Source organism: Hemiscyllium ocellatum, chromosome 22 (genome assembly GCF_020745735.1).
Source record: "Hemiscyllium ocellatum isolate sHemOce1 chromosome 22, sHemOce1.pat.X.cur, whole genome shotgun sequence".
NCBI lineage: Eukaryota > Metazoa > Chordata > Chondrichthyes > Orectolobiformes > Hemiscylliidae > Hemiscyllium > Hemiscyllium ocellatum.
The window spans coordinates 30,668,789-30,690,561 of record NC_083422.1 but is presented as its reverse complement, the minus strand read 5'-3'; the positions used below and the strand labels follow the sequence as shown (position 1 = coordinate 30,690,561).

Here is a 21,773-nt window from a genome sequence, read left to right as displayed (position 1 = left end):
TTTAGTTGTGATATTTCAGGTATCACTGGAATCCGAAAGGATCCCAGAGGACTGGAAAATTGCCAATGTAATCCCCTATTTAAGAAGGGAGTAATGCAAAAGATGGAAAATTATAGACCGATTAGTCTGACCTCAGTCGTTGGTAAGATTTTGGAGTCCAATGTGAATTTTGAGATATCTGATTACTTGGAAGTGCATGGTAAAATAGGGCAAAGTCAGCATGGCTTCATCAAGGCGCGGTCATGTCTGACAAATCTATTAGAATTCTTTGAGGAGGTAATGAGCAGGTTAGACCAAGGAGGGCCAATGGATGTTATCAATCTGGACTTTCAGAAGGCCTTTGATAGGTACCGCACAGGAGGCTGCTGAGTAAGATAAGGACCCATTGGTGTTAGAAGCAAGACACTAACACTGTTATAAGATTGGCTGTCTGGCAGAAGGCAGAGTGGAGATAAAAATGTCCTCAGAATGGAAGCCAGTGACTATTGGCGTTCCATAAGGGTCAGTGTTGCGACTACAACTTTTCACTTTATATATTAATGATCTGGATGAAGGAACTAAGGGCATTCTGGCTAAGTTTGCAGATGATGCAATGATAGGTGGAGGGGCAGGTAATATTGAGGAAGTGGGAAGGCTGCAGAAAGATTTAGACAGGTTAAGAGAGTGGGCAAAGAAATGGCAGGTGAAATACAACATGGGAAAGTGTGAGGTAATGCACTTGGATAGGAAGAATAGAGGCATGGACTATTTTCTGAATGGGGAGAAAATTCAGAAATCAGGACTACAAAGGGATTTGGGAGTCCTAGTCCAGGATTATCTTAAGGTAAACTTGCAGGTTGAATTGGTAATTAGGAAGTCAAATACAATGTCATTCATCTCGAGAGTTCTAGAATTTAAAAGCAGAGATTACGTCTGAGGCTTTATAAGACTCTGGTCAGACCACATTTAGCGTATTTGAGCAATTTTGAGCCCCATAACTCAGGAAGGATGTATTATCTCTGAAGCGGGTTCAGAGGACGTTCACGAGAATGAAAGGCTTAACATATGAGGAACATTTGAGGACTCTGGGACTATACTCGGATTTTAGAAGAATGAGGAGGATCTGATTGAAACTCACAGAATACTGAACAGCCTGGACAGAGTGGACACTGGAAAGATGTTTTCATTGGCAAGAGTCATGAGGACCTGAGGACACAGCCTTAGAGTAAAGGGAAGACCCTTTAGAACAGAGATAAGGAGAAACTTCTTCAGCCAGAGAGTGATGAATCTGTGGAATTCATTGCCACAGAGTGCTGTGGAGGCCAGGTTAATGATTATATTTAAGACAGAGATAAGTTCTTGATTGCCAAGGGAGGGTCAAAATTGGAAAATGAGGTTAAGAAACCTATCAGCCATTATTGAATGGCAGAGCAGACTCGATAGGCTGAGTGGCCTAATTTCTGCTCTTATGCTCTTAAGGTGTAAGGCATGCTTGCCTTCATTGGTCAGAGCATTGAGGATAGGAGTTTGGACGTCATGTTGCGGAAGTGCGGGATTTTGAGGCCACTTCTGGAGTACTACATACAGTTCTGGTGGCCCGTCTATGTGAAGAATATTATTAAATTGGAAAGGGTGCAGAAAAGATTTACAAGGATTTTATGGGACTGGAAGGTTTGAGTTATAAGGAGAGTTTGGAGTTTTGACTGGAGTTTAGAAGGTTGAGGGATGACTGTGTACAGGTTATAAAATCATGAGGAGCATAGATAACGTGAGGGCAAAGGTCTTTTTCCAAGAGTCGGGGAGGTCAAAACTGGACAGCATAGGTTTAGGGTGAGATTTTAGATAGATTTAAAAGGGACCTGAGAAGTGGTGTGTATATGGAATGAACTGCCAGAGGAAGTTGTAGATGCGGGTACAGTTAGAAAATTTAAAAGACATTTGGACAGGTACGTGAATAGGAAAGGTTTGGAGGGATATGGGCCAAATGCAGGCAAATGGGACTAGTTTAGGAAACCTGGTCAGCAAGGGACTGTTTCCATGCTATATGACTCAAACGTCATTTTGAAAGGAAATGGTTAGAGGCAAAATCCTTTAATTTGAATTGCTAATTAACTGGCAAAGATAAACTCCAACTTTTAAGAGAAGGAAGCAGATTTTATATAGGAAAATAAGGATTAAATGTGAAAAATCAAGATTCACCAATGGTATTTCTTATCATTATTGCTCAAAATGACATCCGTCAGCAGAAAAACCTTTTTGTTCTGAGTTGGTCATGCAATTTGAGACCGAGGGAATACTTATACATCATTCCAGTTTTTCTATCTGATTTTATATCTTTTCAAACCCTTGATGGTAATTTTGCCATTTAATTGCACAGATTAACTGACACTATCTGAAGCCAACACAAATTAAAGCATTCAATTAACTACTTTTATAATCGAGATTTTTAAACGGTCCTCTGTTTGGATTCTGAACTCTGAAAGAATTTATGAAGGTATACTTACATTTCAGGTGATACATCTGAAACGATCCTGATGCAGTTGTTCTCAGATATTGTAAATTCATGGAACAAAACCCATTCTGGTTTTAATTTTGTGGAACAGTAGCTTGAGAAAGGGTGCAGCTGTGCTACATGTTTGTGCGTTAGCATGACATAGTTTCCTAATCCATCAACGTCTCGAGCTGTCTAGAAATAGGAATGTTATGTTGGCCTAATGAAAGTTTGTACAATTGCAAACTGTAGAACTAAAAATTCCTGTATTATTACTGTGTGATGTTCAAGTAACAGTAAAGCAAGTCTATAGTTTCTGCCATGGAAGGATTCTTGCATCAGTTCTCAAGTTGTCAATTTGTGTCTCTAACTTAAGCAGTATTCAAAGCCACTTGATGGGTGAAGCGTTTGGTCATTTATTGATTGGACTTTTATGAAGAAAATAAAAAAACTGATGAGCTGTATCATAACACACAGTAAAGAGAATGATAAATAAAGAGTCTAGAGAGATAAATAAATATTTCCATAGTCCTTAACTCTTTGAGTGGACACTGCAACTCTTCACAGTGCTATCTTGTACTTTTACACACAGTCACAATTCAGAAGTCAGAATCAGTTACAAAATTACGGTGAAAGATATTCCCAAAAGTTTTTACCTGCATGAAATAACCAGATAACAAAGCTCTTTTCACATTCAGTGAATTCTTGTGTGTACCAAAAGCAGGTTTTGAAATGGGCAATTCAATGCGTTGCATAATATCCAGTAGGTCAGTTCGGATGGCATCTGCTGTCCTCAGAGCAGAGCAATTCAAGAAATTGTCATGGCACCACTTTTCATCTTCACAGACTGCATAAGAATAAAGTAAAATTCATTTGAACAACAGAATTTTTGTGTTTTTCAAATAGTAAGTTTAACAGAAGATGGATAGGAGTAAAAATCAATTGAAATAATTTTTTATTCAACTTTTTTAACAACTAGAGTTTAAAGGGAAAGCTTTATGCAAAAAAAAGATTTTTCAACAGTTAACAAAGATCCCCTTCAACTGTCTTCCTTCCTCTGATTTTAAAGTTTACTTACATTGGTTTGATGATAACAGCTTGTTCTGCTTGTATGCATTGTAAACATTTATAAGGGTAAAGTGATCACCCTCTGAATGCAAAAATTTCCTCCGACAAGTGCATGCAATTTCCTCTGAACCAGGAGGTGGATCCAAGAAACAAAAGGGAGCTTTACAGAGAGAAAACACAGGAAACAATTACTGCAGAATGTTATAGGTGTAATTTGTCATTCTATTGTACTCATGACTCTATTGAAATGTATTGAAGCTTGGTATAAACTTTCTGGGAAAGAATTCTAATGTTCAAAAGTTGAAATATGTTCTATGAACATGTATACATCAAAATCTAGCAGATCTTTAAAATGTCAAATGAAAACAGATATCATAATCAAAAATTAATGCACGCAAATTCGAACATTTTAAAGAAGAATGACTTTTTAAGGCTGGGAGTTATAGAGGCTTACATAGTAAAACAAAACTTGTGTTTCTTCCAAAAATATGAGTATTGTGATCTAATTTTCTTTTTAAATACATGTCATCATTCAAAGTAAAGACTGAAATTGTTTGACATGCTACCTGGTATTGCTGCTTTCATTTTAGTCTGTGCAACATGGCGAAAACAGAAAAAATAGTACAAAAATGTAACTAGTTGCTCAAATACCTGTTACCATGGCAGCTATTGTTAACATTTCATGCACACAATCAAATTCACAGGATGCAACAAGAGCTTTTGCCATTTGGGGATCCAGTGGGAACTCTGACATAATGATTCCAATTTCTGACAGATTTCCATCATCATCCAGGGCTGCAAGGTAATCAAGGTCTTCTAATGCCTGCATTAGGGCTTCAGGGGCTGGTGGAAAAGGCAAAATAATTGTTTATTATGTAATGACGAACTTATTTTAAATTCTATACATTGTAGCATGTTATATGAGCACAATTTATGTGCCCATCATTCTTTTCTTTCTACGCCGCTATGATGTATAATTATTATCCCAGTCAAAACTTTATTTTTAGACTGCAGTATCAACTGCTGGTTTTAAAAAAAATCACTTTTGCTGACAAATTATTCGAAGCTGTAAGGAATCCACCACACATGCTCAACTTGTATAGGCAATGAGCAGGTTCAAGTGGTTCATAAGTACTAATTACATAAAGTATTAGCCATTACATTTAAGCTTGCCATGACCCACACTCAAAGAGTTCTTGTGCCGGAGTGGTAGTATCCTTACTGTTGGCCAGAAGGTCTGGGTTCAAGTTACACTTGCTCCAGAAGCATGTTATATAACATGTTTGAACAGGTTGATTAAACTATCTAGACCCAATCTTTGGGTCCATGACATCTAACTATATTATTTAAAGTGCAGCATCCTTGAACCTAATTGCTGGGAGCAGGCGGAGATCTGAGAAAATACTTTGACCAACATTACAGTAAGCAATGCATGCACCTAAATTTTCTACAACTGTTCAGAATTATAGTAATTTGTTTCTCTTCTCAAACTATCTTTACAATTACTGGGTAAATTGGGTCATTTAATGCAGTGGTGTTGGAAAATACTTTTAATTTTGTTTTGGCATCTTGTTCATATTCAGTAGCCAGAGTACAGCTGATTGTGTAGAATTTATGCATCTCCATGAATGTTTCTAATTTCTGCTGAATTTAACAATCTGAAAAGATTTGGCATATGTCATAATTGTAGCATACAGTACTGCTCAGCCATCTCTGACATAGCTAGTCAATAGATTCCTAACAATGGCTTTAGAACTGCTCTGTTAATTAGGGTACAGATGACAGCATATAGATTTTCATAAGACAGATTTTTAGTAGGCCAGAACAGACTCTGAAATCAATCTGTTTAAATCGAGAAAGAATGCTTTTATAGACTTAAATGTACTGTACATAATTTTAACTTTGAACCTTGCAGCTGTTCAAAATTTCTGATTTTAGGCATTGGATCATGTTTTGACAAAGGATTTGTGCAATACAAACAAAATTGTATTCTGGCAATGGAATTTATAAAAAAAATGCAGAGAAAGCTAAATGCAGCCATCAGAAGTAAAATATAATGCAAACACTGACCTGATGTGTTGTGAGATTACAATAGGATAATTATACATGCTGCTGAAATATGCTTTGTACATCAATCACAGTTTCATGTTTAAAGTTTTTCAAGCGAGATTATTTTTCATTGGGTATAAAATTAAAGATGTAGAACATTTTTAGCAATACATGTGTATTGTCTAAAAAGTGTTGAATTGATAAGTATATTGGGATTTATGGATTACTTAATTTTCAGGTGCAGAAAATAAATTGAGGTTTCAAAAATATTACATAAGTGTTGACACCTCATTGGAACTGGAGAACCTGGGTCAAATTTTGATATTTTAAACACATTAACATCTCATTTCACCCATTTGATGCATATTTTACTATAATATTACCTGGCTTATCAATAAAGTCACACTGGCCCATGTCTGCTATAGCCATTCTTTTCAGAAATAAAACCATGCGTGTAAGCTTGGATTCTAGTACACAAGCGGGTGAAAGCTCTGTCATCTCTTTCTTCAGAAATTCTTCAGTGTATAATCGGAAACATTTACCTTAAGAAGCCAATTAGAATAGCTCAGTTATACAATTTGAAGTTTATTTTTATGCAAAATAAAAGGCTACAATAATAGTTATATAAAACTTCAGGCAAAACCAATATTTGTTCCATGAAGTAGAGTAAATGGGAAACCTTAACATTTCTTTCTTATTCTTTGGTGTCAAGAAATGAACACAATGTTATCCTGAGCTTGTGCAATAAGACATATTATCTTACATATTCTTATACCCACCCCAATATTGCTAGCAATTAATTTTCCCTCACTGCAAATAATTTTGTTGGTGTTACTCAAAGGAAGGAACCATTACCAGCATCAACCACTCCCATGTCTTACACAAGAAGCTCTAGAGTAAAAGTCCCTTTGATGCAACTACAACATAAGGGAATCACCTGCTTTCTTGGTATCACCAGTTTCAGTAGTTCGAGTTTCTAGCACACATATTTCATTGATTTATGTATATTATCTCATCTATCTTAAACAATATCAAATGATTTCAGAAATGTTACCCAATCCAGCTGAGCCCCTGATCTGTGTGCGCATGTCAGCCTGGATTTTGCTAATGGGTTGTGTCACTAAGGAATCTGCTCGTATTCTTGGATTGTAAACCTAGGATTAAACAGTGAACAAAATTACAGTCAATAAATAAAAATGAAAGAGAAGCAGAATTGTTTAGGCAGCTGGGTATCCAACATGAACAAAGCTACTTTAAACAAAGCTGTAGAGAAATTCACACAGGTAGATGATCTCCACATATGCAGTGCACATGCACACTCTTCAGCTAGCAACATTTTCAGCATGCCACAACCTAGGAAATTGAGGCTCCTGTCACATAAAATCAAATATTTGGGACTTCAGAGGGGCTGCTGGAGTTTTATCAGATAAAATCATTCAGTTTATAAGCATGCCTATCAGCTTCCCATGACTTTTTACACTGGACTACTTGTTTCCAAGATAGTGATTTAACAATTGTTGGACATGGTAAGACCATTCACAAGAATTTCTTAAGATTTCTGAAAGCCACCATTAAGAGTTTGCATACTTTGTAAGTAATTTATTTACCTACTTGTAAACTAGTAAACTGCCAAACAATTAATTAACAATAAACTTTCTGTCAATTCTAGTGGTAGATGTATAAAATGCTACCATTCATTAGCCTTTGTACATGAAAATATTTCTTCATTTTTCAGTAAAGTATACCAGATAACAGCAGCATTGTTTTCAAACTGTGGGACTTGAACTGAGGTTCAAGGGTTGACGTACCTGGAAAATGAATCTTTGGTGATGGCCAATACAGATTTTTAACTAGTGGGATATATGTCACTTCACTAAAACTTTACAAGAAAATGAATTTTGAACATGCTTCTATGTATGTCTCATCAGAATTCTACAAGTATTTGTTTCCCATTTTAATCTAACTCCAAAGTTGCTCACCCACACATGGGCTCTTGCTGCAGCACTCTGCTGCTGGATGGAAACCCTATCACTTCTTCATTCCATACATCTCTGATACCCCAAAAAGTTTGAATGATTCCAATTATAAATTTTTTGAATACTCAAAAAATAAATTCTGAAAAGATCTTGCAGTACAGTATGTATTGTCTCTGCCGCTGATCAAGAGGCTCTGGGAAGAGACAATATAAAAGGCCCATTCCCAAAGGGGACACATGAGCAAAGGAACATGGAGGTATATATATATGTGTAAGTATTGAATATAGCAAGACAAATTTAGAGAGCACACTTAATAAAATGTACAGTATTTTAATGTCATGGTCAAAGGCGTTATGACTTTACAGTCTACTATGGTGATATAGATTTAAAATCTAATCTGACTAACTTGACACAAAGGACAAAAAAAAGTTACAAGTCACCTGACTACACAGCTGCAAATATTAGTGGATTTCAGAGTCAAATCTGGATATGTATAGATTCTTGAAATATCTGCTGCTTGAGTATAAGAAATCAAGCGTCAGAAAGAAACATCAGACAACAGGAAGAACTTAAAAGTGACTCAGCATAATTGACTTCTTCCTTTGTACGTCCCAATGTTCCTCAAATCTAACATGCCACCATTTTTGACCTCTGGACTGCATTTAAAAAAAGACCTCTGAACATCCACTGTGTAAAACTCTTAAGTAGACGGCTTTGAGAACTACCTTCAGTACAATTTTAACTAAAGAGAAAAGGTTTACAGAAACCATCTACTGTTCTATTGAAAGAAAGTCAGGCAGTGTGAAAGTCCCAAAAGCACAGGACTACTGAATAAACAGGGAATCTTCTCTCCCTCCCAAATCATGCTGTCCAGGTGGCCCATCTACAATAAACCACCACCTACCCAACCATAATATCCCTTAAAGCTGCTAGACCTCATTTAAAGAGCTAACCTCTTTGTTTCAGCACAAGGCTCTAACAATACACCACATAGACTTACTGGGATTTTCTTCATGCAAGTTCAACCTAAATTGTACTTGTTTTAATTTTGGTACCTGTAATTTTGTAAATAAATGTATTTTTTTTATCCTTAGGAAAACTTCAGGGATACCTTTGTAGTAAACTAAACTTTAAACTTTTTTTTACATAAAAGCTTTATTGTTAGTTTGTTTTTACTTGGATCATTACAAATTTAAAAGGAGCTACACAATCTGCAGTTCACTGAGTAGATGGTGGATATTGATATCAGTCCAAGGAGGTTATAGATAACTTGTATAATTGGATTCTGGTTCAGCTTCAGCTGGAGTTTCACATCCAGCTCTGAGTGTTGTACTGTGGAAGGTTATGAAGGTATTGGAGAGAGAGTTCACAAAAGATTCATAAGAATAGTTCCATAGATTAGAAACTTCAGCTATAAGGACAGATTGAAACTTATAGTTTCTTTTTCTCTCAGACAGAAGATTGAAATGGGTTGTGCAGAGTGAATAGGTAAAAACTGCACCCTTTTGTGAGGATTGGGACTGAGAGGACACAGATTTAAATTAATTGGCTAAAGACGCAAAAGCAATCTGAAAAACAAATTCACACAGTGAGTGTTTAAGGTCTGGAATTCACTGCATGACAGTGGTGGACACAGGTTCAATGAGCCATTCAAAACGGAATTAGACTGTTCTCTGAACAAGGAAGACTGTACGTTTCTGGGATAAGGATGGAGAATGAAACTAAGTGAAAGTTGGTGCAGATACAATGGGTCAAATGGCCTCCTTTAGTTACTATTCTGTGATTCCTATTCTAGGACTTGATAGCCAAGAAAGATGTGTTCACAATGAGGTCAAACAGGTGTTATTTTTTTCTAACATACATCAATAACAGGTGATAAAATTGGGAGGGATTCCTAGTCACTCATGTGATGGAAAGGAAATTGGATTCCTATCGTCACAATTTTCATTTCAGGACTACAGCATGCATAAAAAATGCAAGCTGTCACACCATTTCGGAACTGGGAATTGGTTGACTCAGTTGACTGAATGGCTGGTTTGCAACAAATAAGTGCTGACCAGTATGGGGTTTGATCCCTGTTCTAATTGGGATGGAGCGATGAAAGCTTATGCTCGAAATGTCGACTGTCCTGCTCCTCAGATACTGCCTGACCAGCTGTGCTTTGCCAGCACCACACGTGTTGACTCTGTTCTCTGGGATCTGCAGTCTTCACTTTCTCCTGGAATCAGGACCTACCGTCTTGCCCTACCATTGCAGTTTTTTGGTGCAATGGTTGGATTTGCCTTTGGGCAGAGAAATGAAAATGAAACACTGAAACAATCTTCTCAAGGCAATTAGGGATAGGCTGGCCAACCAGTGATGCCCATATCCCATGAAAAAATAAAAAAGGGAAAAAAGAGCATTGTGATTATTTATTTATTTATTTTTTGGTTTTATTATTAGAAATTAAACATTTTTACAAGTTTACAAAAATAAACAAAACTCTCAAATACAAACATTGATGTACAATTAAATCAAATATACAATAGTCAAAATTTAACAAAGGGGAAAAAAAATTACCAAAATAAAAAAAAACAAAACTCAACTTTCTACTAATCTAACCTATAACTAACCAGAGTGCATACTTAAGTCTCTTACATGCTCGGAATATAATAACATCAAATGTAATAAAACCCGTATTCGTGCGGGATTCCTCTCCCAAGGGGCCCCGGAGCAGCCAGGTTTGTGATCTTCATTAAATAAAGGCCCTTGTTAGGATGGCTGAAATATCTGCATTTATGTAATTCAAAAAGGGCTGCCATATTTTATAAAATAATTCAGTCGTTCGGTGCACCATATTTGTAAGGAAGTCAAGGGGAATACATTCCATAATTAATCTGTGCCAATTTGAAAGTCCAGGGGGCCCTCAGCCACCCAGTTCACTAAAATATTTTTCCTTGCACAGAAAGAGAGAAGAGAAAATAATCTCTTCCCGTGCATATCCAGGGAGGAAAAGTTCGAAAAGCCCAAAAGGAGAGATACAGGGTCCACTCTAATTTCCGTTCCTAAAATTTCTGTCAGGGTACTTGCTACTTTAATCCAATATCTACGGATCTTATGACAAGTCCATAGGCAATGTACAAGAGTGCCCACCTCTATTTTGCATTTGGGACACACTGGAGATGCTCCTGCCTTAAATTTTGCCAATCGAGCCGGTGCTATATGGGCCCTATGAAGTATCTTCAGCTGGATAGCCTGGGTTCTGTTACAGATAGTAATTCTTCTAGCATTTTCCCAAATATCATTCCACATTTCTATAGAGATTTCTAGTCCCAAATCCTGATACCGTGTTTTAAGCAGATTGTCCATATCTCCCGATACTTCATCATGTAGTAAATGATAAATAGTACTGACGGAAGATACCCCCACTGGTCGTAGGACATTACATTCTCTATCTGATTTATAAAGACTATCTATTAACGTAGTCTTCTTCTGTATATAATCTCGAATTTGGAAGTATCGAAAGAGGTCTCCATTGGGTAATCCGAATTTCTGACGCAGCTGTTCAAAAGACATCAGGACCCCATCTTTAAATAGGTCCCCTAAACATGAAATACCCCTGGATCTCCAGAGTTTAAAAGTGGCATCTGTAAACCCCGGTTGGAATCCCTATGCCCCTACTATCGGTGCATGGGGGGATGTTTTATGTAAATTACCCTCATTTTGCCACATTATATTCCAGGCCTTAATTGTGTTTAGTATTATGGGGTTTTTACAGTGATCTGTAATGATTTTCCTCTTGTCTGAAAATAAGAGGTTAATAAGTGGGTATTTTACTTGAGAGGCCTCGATGTCAAGCCAGATTGATTGTGGGTCGGACAAGACCCAATCAGCTATGTAACTTAGTAGGGAACTTAACTGATATTTCCTAAAGTCTGGGAAGTCCAGTCCTCCCCTTGCCTGTGGAAGCTGTAGCTTCTTCAGCTTAATGAGGGGCCGTCTATGATTCCAAATAAAGGAACCCAGCCAGCCATATAATTTATGTAGGGCCATCCTTGGCAGCATCACCGGGAGCATTCTCATAGGATATAGGAGACGGGGCAGAACATTCATTTTAATTAGTGCTATTCTACCCAACCAGGAAATTGGAAGGTCTCCCCATCGCTGGAGGTCGTGCCTTATCCTTTCCAGTAATTGCACAAAATTAGCCCTATACAACTGACCAAATACTGGAGTAATAAAAATATCTAAATATAAGAAACCCTCCAGGGACCAACGAAAGGGAAAAAGGGATCCGTCCACTAAGTGGGGTGTCATAACCAGGCCACCCATTGGCATAGCCTCCGATTTTGAAAAATTAATTTTATAGCCTGAGAATGCACTAAATGTATTAATAACTTGAATTAGATGAGGTACGGACATCAGAGGATTATTGAGGAATAAAAGAACATCATCTGCATAAAGGGTAATTTTGTGTTTACCTGTACCAATCCTCGGGGCCGTTATATTAGGATCAGTCCGTATAGCTTCTGCTAGTGGTTCAATTATTAGTGTAAATAATAATGGCGAGAGAGGACATCCTTGACGGCAGCCCCTACCCACACTGAAGCTATCCGAACCTAATCCATTGGTAACCACAACTGCTTTGGGATCACTATACAATGTTGAGACCCATTTGGTAAACACCTGTCCAATGCCAAACCTTTCCAATGTGTAAAACAAATATGACCATTCAACCCTATCGAATGCCTTTTCCACGTCTAATGAGACTACTACTCCTGGTATCTTTCCCTGATGACAGGCTTGGATCATGTTCAAAACCCTTCTAATATTATTGGATGATCTACGGCCCTTAATAAATCCCGTCTGATCCTCCTTTATAATATATAGCAGTACCCTTTCTAGTCTCAGTGCTAACATTTTAGAGAGGATTTTAAAATCTACATTTAGCAAGTATATTGGTCTATATGATGTACAGTCTTCTGGATCTTTTCCTTTTTTAAGGACAAGAGAGATATTTGCCTCTTTCAGCGAAGGCGGGAGACAGCCCTGACTATATGCATAGTTATACATGTCCATAAGTGGATCAGCCAATATTTCTGTAAATTCTTTATAGAATTCAGCTTGAAAACCATCTGGGCCCGGTGCCTTTCCGCTCTGGAGTTGCCTAATTGGATGAAGTATTTCTTGGACTGTTAGAGGAGCATTTAGGACCGATACCTGTTCTGGAGTCAAGCCCGGAAAGGTCAAATTTTTAAAAAATGACTGCATCCTCCTAGTCCTGTCTTCACAATCCTGCGATTTATATAACTCAGAATAAAATTCTCTAAAGATCGCATTAATCTTTTTATGATCATGAGTCAGAGTACCTGTACTTTCCTTGATAGACGTATTAGTCTGAGGGGCCTTCTTTTTCTTTGCAAGAAATGCTAAGTATCTACCTGGTTTGTCGCCATATTCATATAACCTTTGTTTTGCAAATAATATTTCCCTCTTAGCCGTTTGAGTAAGCGTAGTGTTTAGAGCTGTCCTAAGAGCCGTAATCCTCTGCAATTTTATAATAGAAGGTCTATCAGCGTATGCTGTTTCAGCTGCTTTTAAGCGTGCTTCGAGCAGGCGCTGTTGCTCTCCCTTCAGTTTTTTCTGGGTCACTGAGTAGGAGATGATCAAACCTCGCGCTTAAGCTTTGATGGTCTCCCACATCATTGATGGGTTGCTAGCCGTACCTGAATTAATTTCTAAAAAAGTTTTAAATTCTTGGGAGAAATACTTTACAAATTTACTATCTTTTATCAGGAAGGGGTCCATACGCCAATGCCGAGCGGATGTTCCATTGTTCCTTGCCTTAGTTTCCATATATACAGCGGCGTGGTCAGAAATTGCTATAGTACCTATTTTACAGGATGATATGGAATTTTAAAAAATCGATGGGGCAAAAAACATATCAATTCTTGTATGACATTTATGTGGATTAGAGTAGAAAGAAAAATCTCTACCCTGTGGGTGGAGACATCTCCATACATCTACCAATCCTAATTCTTTATTCAGATCCGCCAATTGTCTAGATCTGGGAGATACTCCAGCAGCACTCTTGGGAATCCTATTTATTTCCGGATCCATAATACAATTAAAGTCTCCCCCTATAATTGTATGACGGGCACCAAAGGCCATCAATTTTGAAAAGGCTTCCGTTATAAATTTAAAGGGGTGTGCCGGGGGGCAGTACAAATTTAGAATCCCATATTCCTCTCCATTTACGAGGGCTTTAATCAAAATATATCGTCCAGATTCGTCTTTTGTCTGATTTAGAATTTTGAAAGGGAAATTCTTCCTAACAAGAATAACAACTCCCCTACTTTTTGAGCTAAAAGAAGAAAAAAAGGCCTGATCAAATCCACCCTGCCGTAATTTTAAGTGTTCTTTATCCGACAGGTGTGTCTCCTGTAGGAGAGCTATATCAACTCTTTCTTTCTTAAGATTTGATAATATTTTCTTCCTTTTAACTGGCGAATTACTCCCCCTGACATTCCAGGTGCACCACTTAACCGACTGATCAACCATAATCATCTGGGCAGATCCGAGACACCTCGGGAGGGGAAACCCTATCTGGAACATCCCGAGCATGGAGCATATAAAATTTACAAAAATAAAGGCTCTCTAATACACTCACAACAATATAATAAAAAACTATTTCTAAATAAAAAAAATATAAAACGTACCTAAATGGAGATTTTCCCCCTTGTTCCCAGGGAGCATCACTTCCTCTCCAAAAGTCCATCTTATCCTCTCCCAACCAATGCCCCACCCTTGACCCAGGTGCTCCTCAATAAAATGAGGAGAATTCAAATATAATACAAAGCTAGAGTTAACAGTGAGCACCCTACCCCCGCCCACACCAACACCTGAATATATTTGGGAATGTTAATACCATATATAAATATATAACTATAAAATTACAATCTCAACAAATAATAATTAAATATAATAATACAAAATAACAGGGGAAAAACAACCCCGCTCTAAAAACAGAAGTAAAATAGAATAAGGTAACCACCTCCCCCCACCAACATTAACCAAACGCCCCAACATATATATACATACATACATACCCACATATATACATAAAGTAATAAAAGAAAACAACCCCACGCGGGTGGGGGGGGGGGAGAAAATCAAATCCTTCTCCCCGCCCCCATGATAATATTAAACAATAAGGTAAGAAAAAAGAGAAACAAAAAAAAGGTGGGGGGATATAAACCAAAGTAGAGGGAAAGGCAAACCAACATTCACAATCTCTTACAGTTTATTTAAGAGAGTCCAAGAATTCCTTAGCCTTCTCTGGTGATCCGAAGTTATATATGGATCCTTCGTGGTTGAAGCGTAGCGTCGCTGGATAACGTAAGGAGTACTGAGTATTTAAGTTCCTTAAACGCTTCTTCACCTCATCGAATGCCTTCCTCTTTCGGGCCAGAGCTGGGGAAAAGTCCTGGAATAGCATGATCTTGGATCCTTTTTAGATCATGGCTTGGGGATCTTTTCCAAGATTTCTTGAGGCTTCCAGGAGCATCTGCCTCTCCCTATAGCTCTGCAGCTGGAACAGGACCGGGCGTGGGCGCTGGTTCGAGCTGGGCCCACGTATTGCGACTCGGTAGGCCCATTCCACCCTTACTTGGCCTGATCCAGCATGCAGATTTAAAAGCCGTGGCAGCCATTGCTCCAGGAATGCTGTGAGCTGGCCTTCCTCTTCCCGTTCGGGAAGGCCCAGCAAACGAATATTTTTTCAACGACCTCGATTATCGAGGTCATCAATATGATTTTCTAAGGTCCGGACTCGCTGCTCGAGAGCCCGGACCTGATCGGCGGCCGATTGAGCTGCAGTTTCGGAGGTCGTGGCCTTTAATTCCGCTCCTCCGACTCGGCGCTCGAGTTCCTGGATGTCTCGGCCGTGCTTCTGCAGCGCGGCCGAGAGTGATTCTCAGCGATGTTGGGACTCCTCGATAAAGGCATCGATCTTCGCGTCCAGCTTGGTGATCATCTCCACAAGGCTTGTTACCGTCGGTAAGTCCCCCGGGGCGGCTGTGGACGCCTCTGCTGCAGCTGAAGAGGGAGAAGGTGGGGGAGGGGGTCCTGCTTGTTGAGAGCTGCGGGTTCCCTTCCCTTTGGTCATTTTTCACTAAATGTTAAACTATTTAAATGTAATACTAAGCAGCTATTTAAAGTTAACAGCTATTATGAATGATTTGGTGAGTGTGATGGGGATGGGTGACCCACTTTGCCCAAGTCTTGGGAAGAGCACTATAGACTCAGACTTGCTGGGTCGCCGCCATCTTGGATCCCCCGTGATTATTTATTTAAAAGGGAAGTATTTCCCAAAGCAAACGTGGCTAAACCACATACATGAATTGGGATGTGAAAAACCAATCTGTCACAGGCTCATTAATACATTCTTTCTCCATTCCAGCCAAGCGCAGCATTTTCCTCACTGACAAAAAGAGCCAACAATCTCAAATCAATAAGTTGATTAATAAGCAGTTCCCTTATTTTCCAAAGGACCCAAATGAAAAAAAAAACTCCTTTTCTTCAGCTAATTCAAGCTAATAAATTTGCTAGATCAAGGCATCATTTGTTTAGGACTGCAATTAAGATTTATCATCATTCCATAAAGTATAAATGTCAACCTCCACTTGAGAACTTGATTTCCAAATACTTGATTTAAAAAATGTAAAAGTTAAAAATCAGGCTTCTGCTTAAAAAGATAAAGTTATTTGCCTGCAGAAAGAAAGGACACAAACATCCTTCTGTGAAGAAGGGTTGGTAATGGAAACTGGAAAAACATTTTCTGTGTTTTTCCTTTGTTTCTCCTTCATTCCAATCTCATTGGTTTTCCTTTGTGTTCTGGTGCAAGAGTCAAGAAAAGATTGTTTTGGATCAATAACGTTGTAAATGACTGCCATTGTGCAATTTCTGTACTCTGGCAAATGCTATCCAAACGTTTAATACACAATTACTAAACAAAGTCAGCCAAGAGATAAGGTGTACTCACATTCTTTTTTTCCATGCCCACATCGATGACAAACTTGACATTCTCTATGCAAATTAAGGATTCTCCCATACTTGTGGTCAGTAGCACTCTTCTTTTGTACTGCCTGGAGTTCTTCTCCAATATGTCACTTGGTCCATCAACATACCTACTCTGCTCTGGGTAAAAAGGAATTGGCACGAGTTCTCCTAACATTGGGTGCAGTTTAGAACTTTCTCGTCTGATTATGTTGCAGGCCTCATCAATTTCCTGCAAATACATAAAATGCCATGCAAATTCTAATAACTCACAATCAAAAGCATTAAGAAAACTAACTGTTGTATCCTTATACTTGATCAGATTGTTATCATTCAAACCACAAAAAAAATCTAGAGTTGATCCATGGATGTAACAAAAGACTAATCAATATTCTAAGCCCATCAGTTTTCTTTTGATCCTGCCCATTGGTGGACTTATTTAAAGACAAATAGATGGTTACTCTTCCATTTACTCTTCAACGATTCTTGGTAAAAGCACATTATATTTATGTGTAGATTGTGTGTAGTTTTGATACTCTATGGTCATAAAGCTTAGCAACATTCAACACTCACAAGGAGAGAATGGTTACCTGATCAGTTCAAGAATGCCAGAGACATTTCTGCAACTACCGAAATTTAAAGCAGAAGAAATAGAAAGGCAACTAGATTGCCTGTATAATATTAAACAATAAGTCTCAGGAATATTTTTTAAATTATAAAGATGAAGTTACTTGAAATAAGATTGAATGCTTTTAATTTACTGACCAGTATTAATGACATCACGAAAGGAAGACAATCAGAGAGCACCTCCTTAATTTCTAAAAGAAGTTGATAAAGGCAACAGACAATTATGTCAGCATATTCAAGAACTTAGTTATTTATATTCCTTGAATTATTACTGTAAGTGCATCCAGCAATGTCATTGTGAGTAGAGAAGGTGTGTGTGTGTCTGTTTGTGTGTGTGAGAGAGAAAGAGTTAGCCACCTTTTCTAACCAGGGTCTTGTTGAGTAAACAATAAAAAGTTTCTGCATTATTGTAACTACTCACAAATTACATAAACCTATTCAATGTTTGGAGGTTAGAAGTGCACCAGTTGCAGATCGGTCCCTTACCAGCTCCCACTTTACTCACATCAAATCCTTGTGATATCACCACATTGGGTGGTGGTTCCTGAACTTAGTTAAGTATTTTCAGACCCACAGGCAAAATCTTCCTACACGTCTTTTCTGCTCTCATTCTTTTATTGTTATATATTTGTTTATATGTTTACAGTTACCACTACCATCTAGTTCCAAGACTTTGACTTGACAAATTCAGACAGATAATCTGAAGGTATAGCTATTTGTCCCAAAATGTCCTCGTTAGGTTCAGAAGATTTGTAGTTTGTTGTGTAGAAAGCAGCTGACCTGAACTGCCTTCTTGATCGTCTGATGTCTGTCATTCTGTCTTGGACTGAAGGGCTTTTAACTTCTTGTGTTTTGTTCATGGAGGAGTTGTGATATATGGCTTTCTATACTGGAGACGTTGTGGCCCTGATATACCACCAATTCTTTATGTGCTATTTCTTGGATCTTGTTTGCCTCTTCTTAGTTAAGTTTCATGGAGCTGTATGCACACTGAAAAACAGCCCAGAAATCAATATCCCGTCACCAAGTCACCTATACTCACTTTTGCACAGTACACTGGCTGTGGCCAACCAGCTCAGAATCGGTTCTCTGAACTGAGTAGATCCTACATCTCCTGTTTATTTTTTGGTTCCCTGGTTATATAATATTTCATTAAAACTGTACAAAAATACAAACTGCCATCAGTTAACAATAAACAACAATACACAAGGAAATGGGGACGGCAAAACCAGACCCGAAAGCCCATCGCACAACCAATTTGCAGGGAAATGAGGATGAACCCCAAATCCCACCTTCATTTATTGAGGAGAAAACAGTAGACATAAATACATACAAAACAAATTCAATCAATCAAATAATAAAATAGTGCATATATCCCCTGGTAAACCAGCAAACAGCTCACCTCTCCCATCTTTTGGCTACTCAAAGGCAGCCCGCCCTTACGCTCCTTTGGGAGGGACTTTTTCGGACTAGTGTTGTACAATGGGACATAAAAGGTTGGTTTAAGAGAAAGGAGTTGTAAATAGTTGTTCTCTAATGTTCTCTTTTAGACTTAAATAATGACATTGTTAAATTTTTCTTTAAATAGTAATATTTGGGATAGTTCTTTGCCACTCGAAATTTAACAGATTACGATGTAAGGTGAGTTTTTCTGTGTATCGGATTTAAATTAGCAGAACGATTTATCCCATGTCGTAACAGTGCCTTCTGGCCACCTCTAAGATGGCCTATCCCTATATTTCTGCAGACGACAGCGCTCAGGGTGGCCTACCCACCCTCCGGCTCTTGGGGTGACAGCTTTCGGGACAGCCTACTAACCTTCCAGTTTTCAGAACAACCTACTCACTCTCTGGCTTACAGTAAGGACTGCCAGACCTCGGGACACTCAAGATACAATGCAGGTGAAACAAGTTACCATCAGAAAGCCTGAGTCCATTACCAAACTAGAGTCCACGCCCAAAGGCATGTACTGCACCTGAAGGCAGCAAATGAACTCCTCACAGCACATATGCACAGGTCCCCACAGAGGCCTGGTCCACCCACAGAGGCCTGGTCCACCCACAGAGACAGTCTATTTGTAAAGGTGCAGTTGACTCTCAGAATTGCTCCTTGGTCAACATGTAAAGTAGCTTTGGCCCCTTGATATTCTTAAGCACTTCTTAAAAGACACCTGGATATTTCACTAGGACTTCACTGATGCAGACATTTTCTAATCAGAAAATGTTGAGCCAATCTAGGTGAATATTTCTCAACCAATAGGCTTGGGTCTGAGCCTTTTATGACCATCAGTGGTAACTGCACCGACTGCTTCTCATAGGAGACTGGAACCAAAGTCCTACCCTTAATCTGCAATGGTTCCCCATTGTATGATCTCAGTCTGGCTGAGGTCTTGGCAAACTTAAAGTTGGAGACCCAACTGAATCTTGTTAAAGCCAACTTCTGCAACCACAGATACTGCTACATCAGTATCAACCTCCATGGGAACTGGCTGACAATTTTGCCAAACAGTAATCGGTTCTGATTTAGACGTTGCTAAACAATTTAATTGTTCCAACCCATGAAAGGTGACTTTCCAGGGTGTACATTCTCTTGGGTACTGGCCTATGAGTTTTCTCACTCAAATCACGCCTTTTCTCACTCAAATCCCTGCTGTGGCCTGATCTAGGGTCCCTTTGCTCAGGATATGCCCTGTGTGAGGCTCTGTGATTGCCTACACTCAAGTGGTGTTCCCCAAACTCAGTTGGACAGATGAGAGTGTCCACTTCCATTGGGACATGCTGTAGTTACCATGCACCACTTGTCACATTTCCGAATGACAAGGCTAGTTGTAGTGCATGTGTGAAGTGCAGTTGGGCTTCAGCATTTCTGCTTGGTTACACCATTAATCCCACATACCAAACTGTCTCTTAGCATGTCATTCAGGGTTATACCAATATCACATGCGTCTGCCAGTCGTCACAACCTCATCAAGTATCCTTATACAGATTCCCTCAGTAATCTAATAGCTGAATAAAACCGACAGCGCCTTGGATTAGAGGAGGTTTGGGGTTTTAATATTTCTTAACCAACTCAGTCAACTGTTGGAAGGTTTTAGTGTCTGGTGCCTCTGGGAAAGTAAGCCCCTTATAACCGACAATACCGTAGGTCCACAAGCAGTCAGAAAAATTATTTGTTGCTTTTTGTCTGCTGCAATGTCAGTTGCCTGGAGAAAAGTTATCATATTCTTTCCCCATACTGGGCCCTGTCTTTGACAGCAGGATCAAATGAGGAGGCTTCTTAGCCTGCTTGGCACATTTTTCTCATTCCTGAAGAAGGGCTCATGCCTGAAACATCGATTCTCCTGCTCCTTGGATGCTGCCTGACCTGTTTTTCCAGCAACACATTTTCAGCAGGATCAAATGAGTCAAGCTTCCTAAGGCATGATGGCAGAAATGCTCACCCCAATTCCAAGATGACAGTTATAAGTGAATGTTCTTCAGGCACATCCTGTTTTCTCATGTCACCACTGAAATAACTGCACAGAGGCTGGTATCTTTACACCAAGTCACCTTTCATTCACCACTGCACAGTACACTGGCTGTAGTCAGCCAGCTTAGAGTCAGTCCGCTGAACTCAGGAGATCCTACATCTCCTGTTTATATTTCTTTTTCAATTAATGTTGAGAGGCAACTTGATAGAGGTACTAAGACCATGAAAGACCGTGTCGCAATATAGTTAGAAAAATATTTCCACTTCTCAGCATTTTAAAAATGAAGGATTATTTAAAATAATCATTAATAAATGCAGTCAGAAACTTCCTTATCGAGAGGGGGTGAATTGGGGAAACTGTTACAAAGAAGAACGGTTGAACTGAATGAAAATGATATATTGAAGAGGAAGCTGGATAAACACATGAGGGTGAAAGGAATAGGAGATGTTGACAGGGTTAGAGGAAGGGACTGGGAAGAGGCTCGTGTGGCATATACACATTGACAGAGTGAATTTCCTGTCTCTGTGCTGCAACATGTATATCTGTTTAAACAACACAGAACGCTGTGTATATCTGGATGTGAAGGGTTACTAGCAGAGCAGGCTGAGATAATATCAGGGTTGAAGGAGGTGGTAATAGGATTAGGTGTGGTGGACTTTCTCAGCATTAATTGGTTGGTAGAATGTTAGGATAAGGAAGTTTTGCTCAATGGGTAGAACCCATTCCCAGCTCCACTGCCTCTAGTCAGAAGCTTGACGGTCAAGTCCTACCCAATAACCTGTTGGCATAAACGGAGTGTTCATGACACAGTCAGAGTGATAATTAGCTTGATAATCTTTTGCAAATTGCTCAAATTATAAGTGAAATAACTTCACAGAGGATCTCCTGTTTATATTTTTTGTTTTCTTTTTCCTTTTTCTTTCTCTTTTAAATTTTTTTTTCCTTACAGAGTAGATTCTAATCTCCTTGTTTTAGATTCTTTTTTAAATCCCCACCCCACACTATGACCAAATAGCAGTACTGCTTATTTCTCCCCAGCACCCATGTCTTGTGCATGTAGGTGTACGACACAGTGAAG

The 21,773-nt window shown here is 38.8% G+C and overlaps 1 protein-coding gene across 5 annotated transcripts in view; it reads right to left on the bottom strand.

Annotated features, from left to right (window-relative positions):
• Positions 1-21,773, bottom strand: part of LOC132826255 (putative pre-mRNA-splicing factor ATP-dependent RNA helicase DHX32) — a 76,821-nt gene that overhangs the window by 4,294 nt on the left and 50,754 nt on the right. For 4 of the 5 annotated variants that reach the window (XM_060841982.1, XM_060841984.1, XM_060841986.1 and 1 more), the window contains 7 exons: positions 16,586-16,831; positions 6,642-6,741; positions 5,971-6,129; positions 4,190-4,381; positions 3,549-3,698; positions 3,127-3,317; positions 2,484-2,665 (listed from right to left, as the gene is read on the bottom strand). In XM_060841982.1, coding sequence (XP_060697965.1) covers positions 2,484-2,665; positions 3,127-3,317; positions 3,549-3,698; positions 4,190-4,381; positions 5,971-6,129; positions 6,642-6,741; positions 16,586-16,831 — 1,220 coding nt within the window. The remainder of the gene's footprint in view (positions 1-2,483; positions 2,666-3,126; positions 3,318-3,548; positions 3,699-4,189; positions 4,382-5,970; positions 6,130-6,641; positions 6,742-16,585; positions 16,832-21,773) is intronic. The other variant, XM_060841985.1, reaches the window with a different exon arrangement.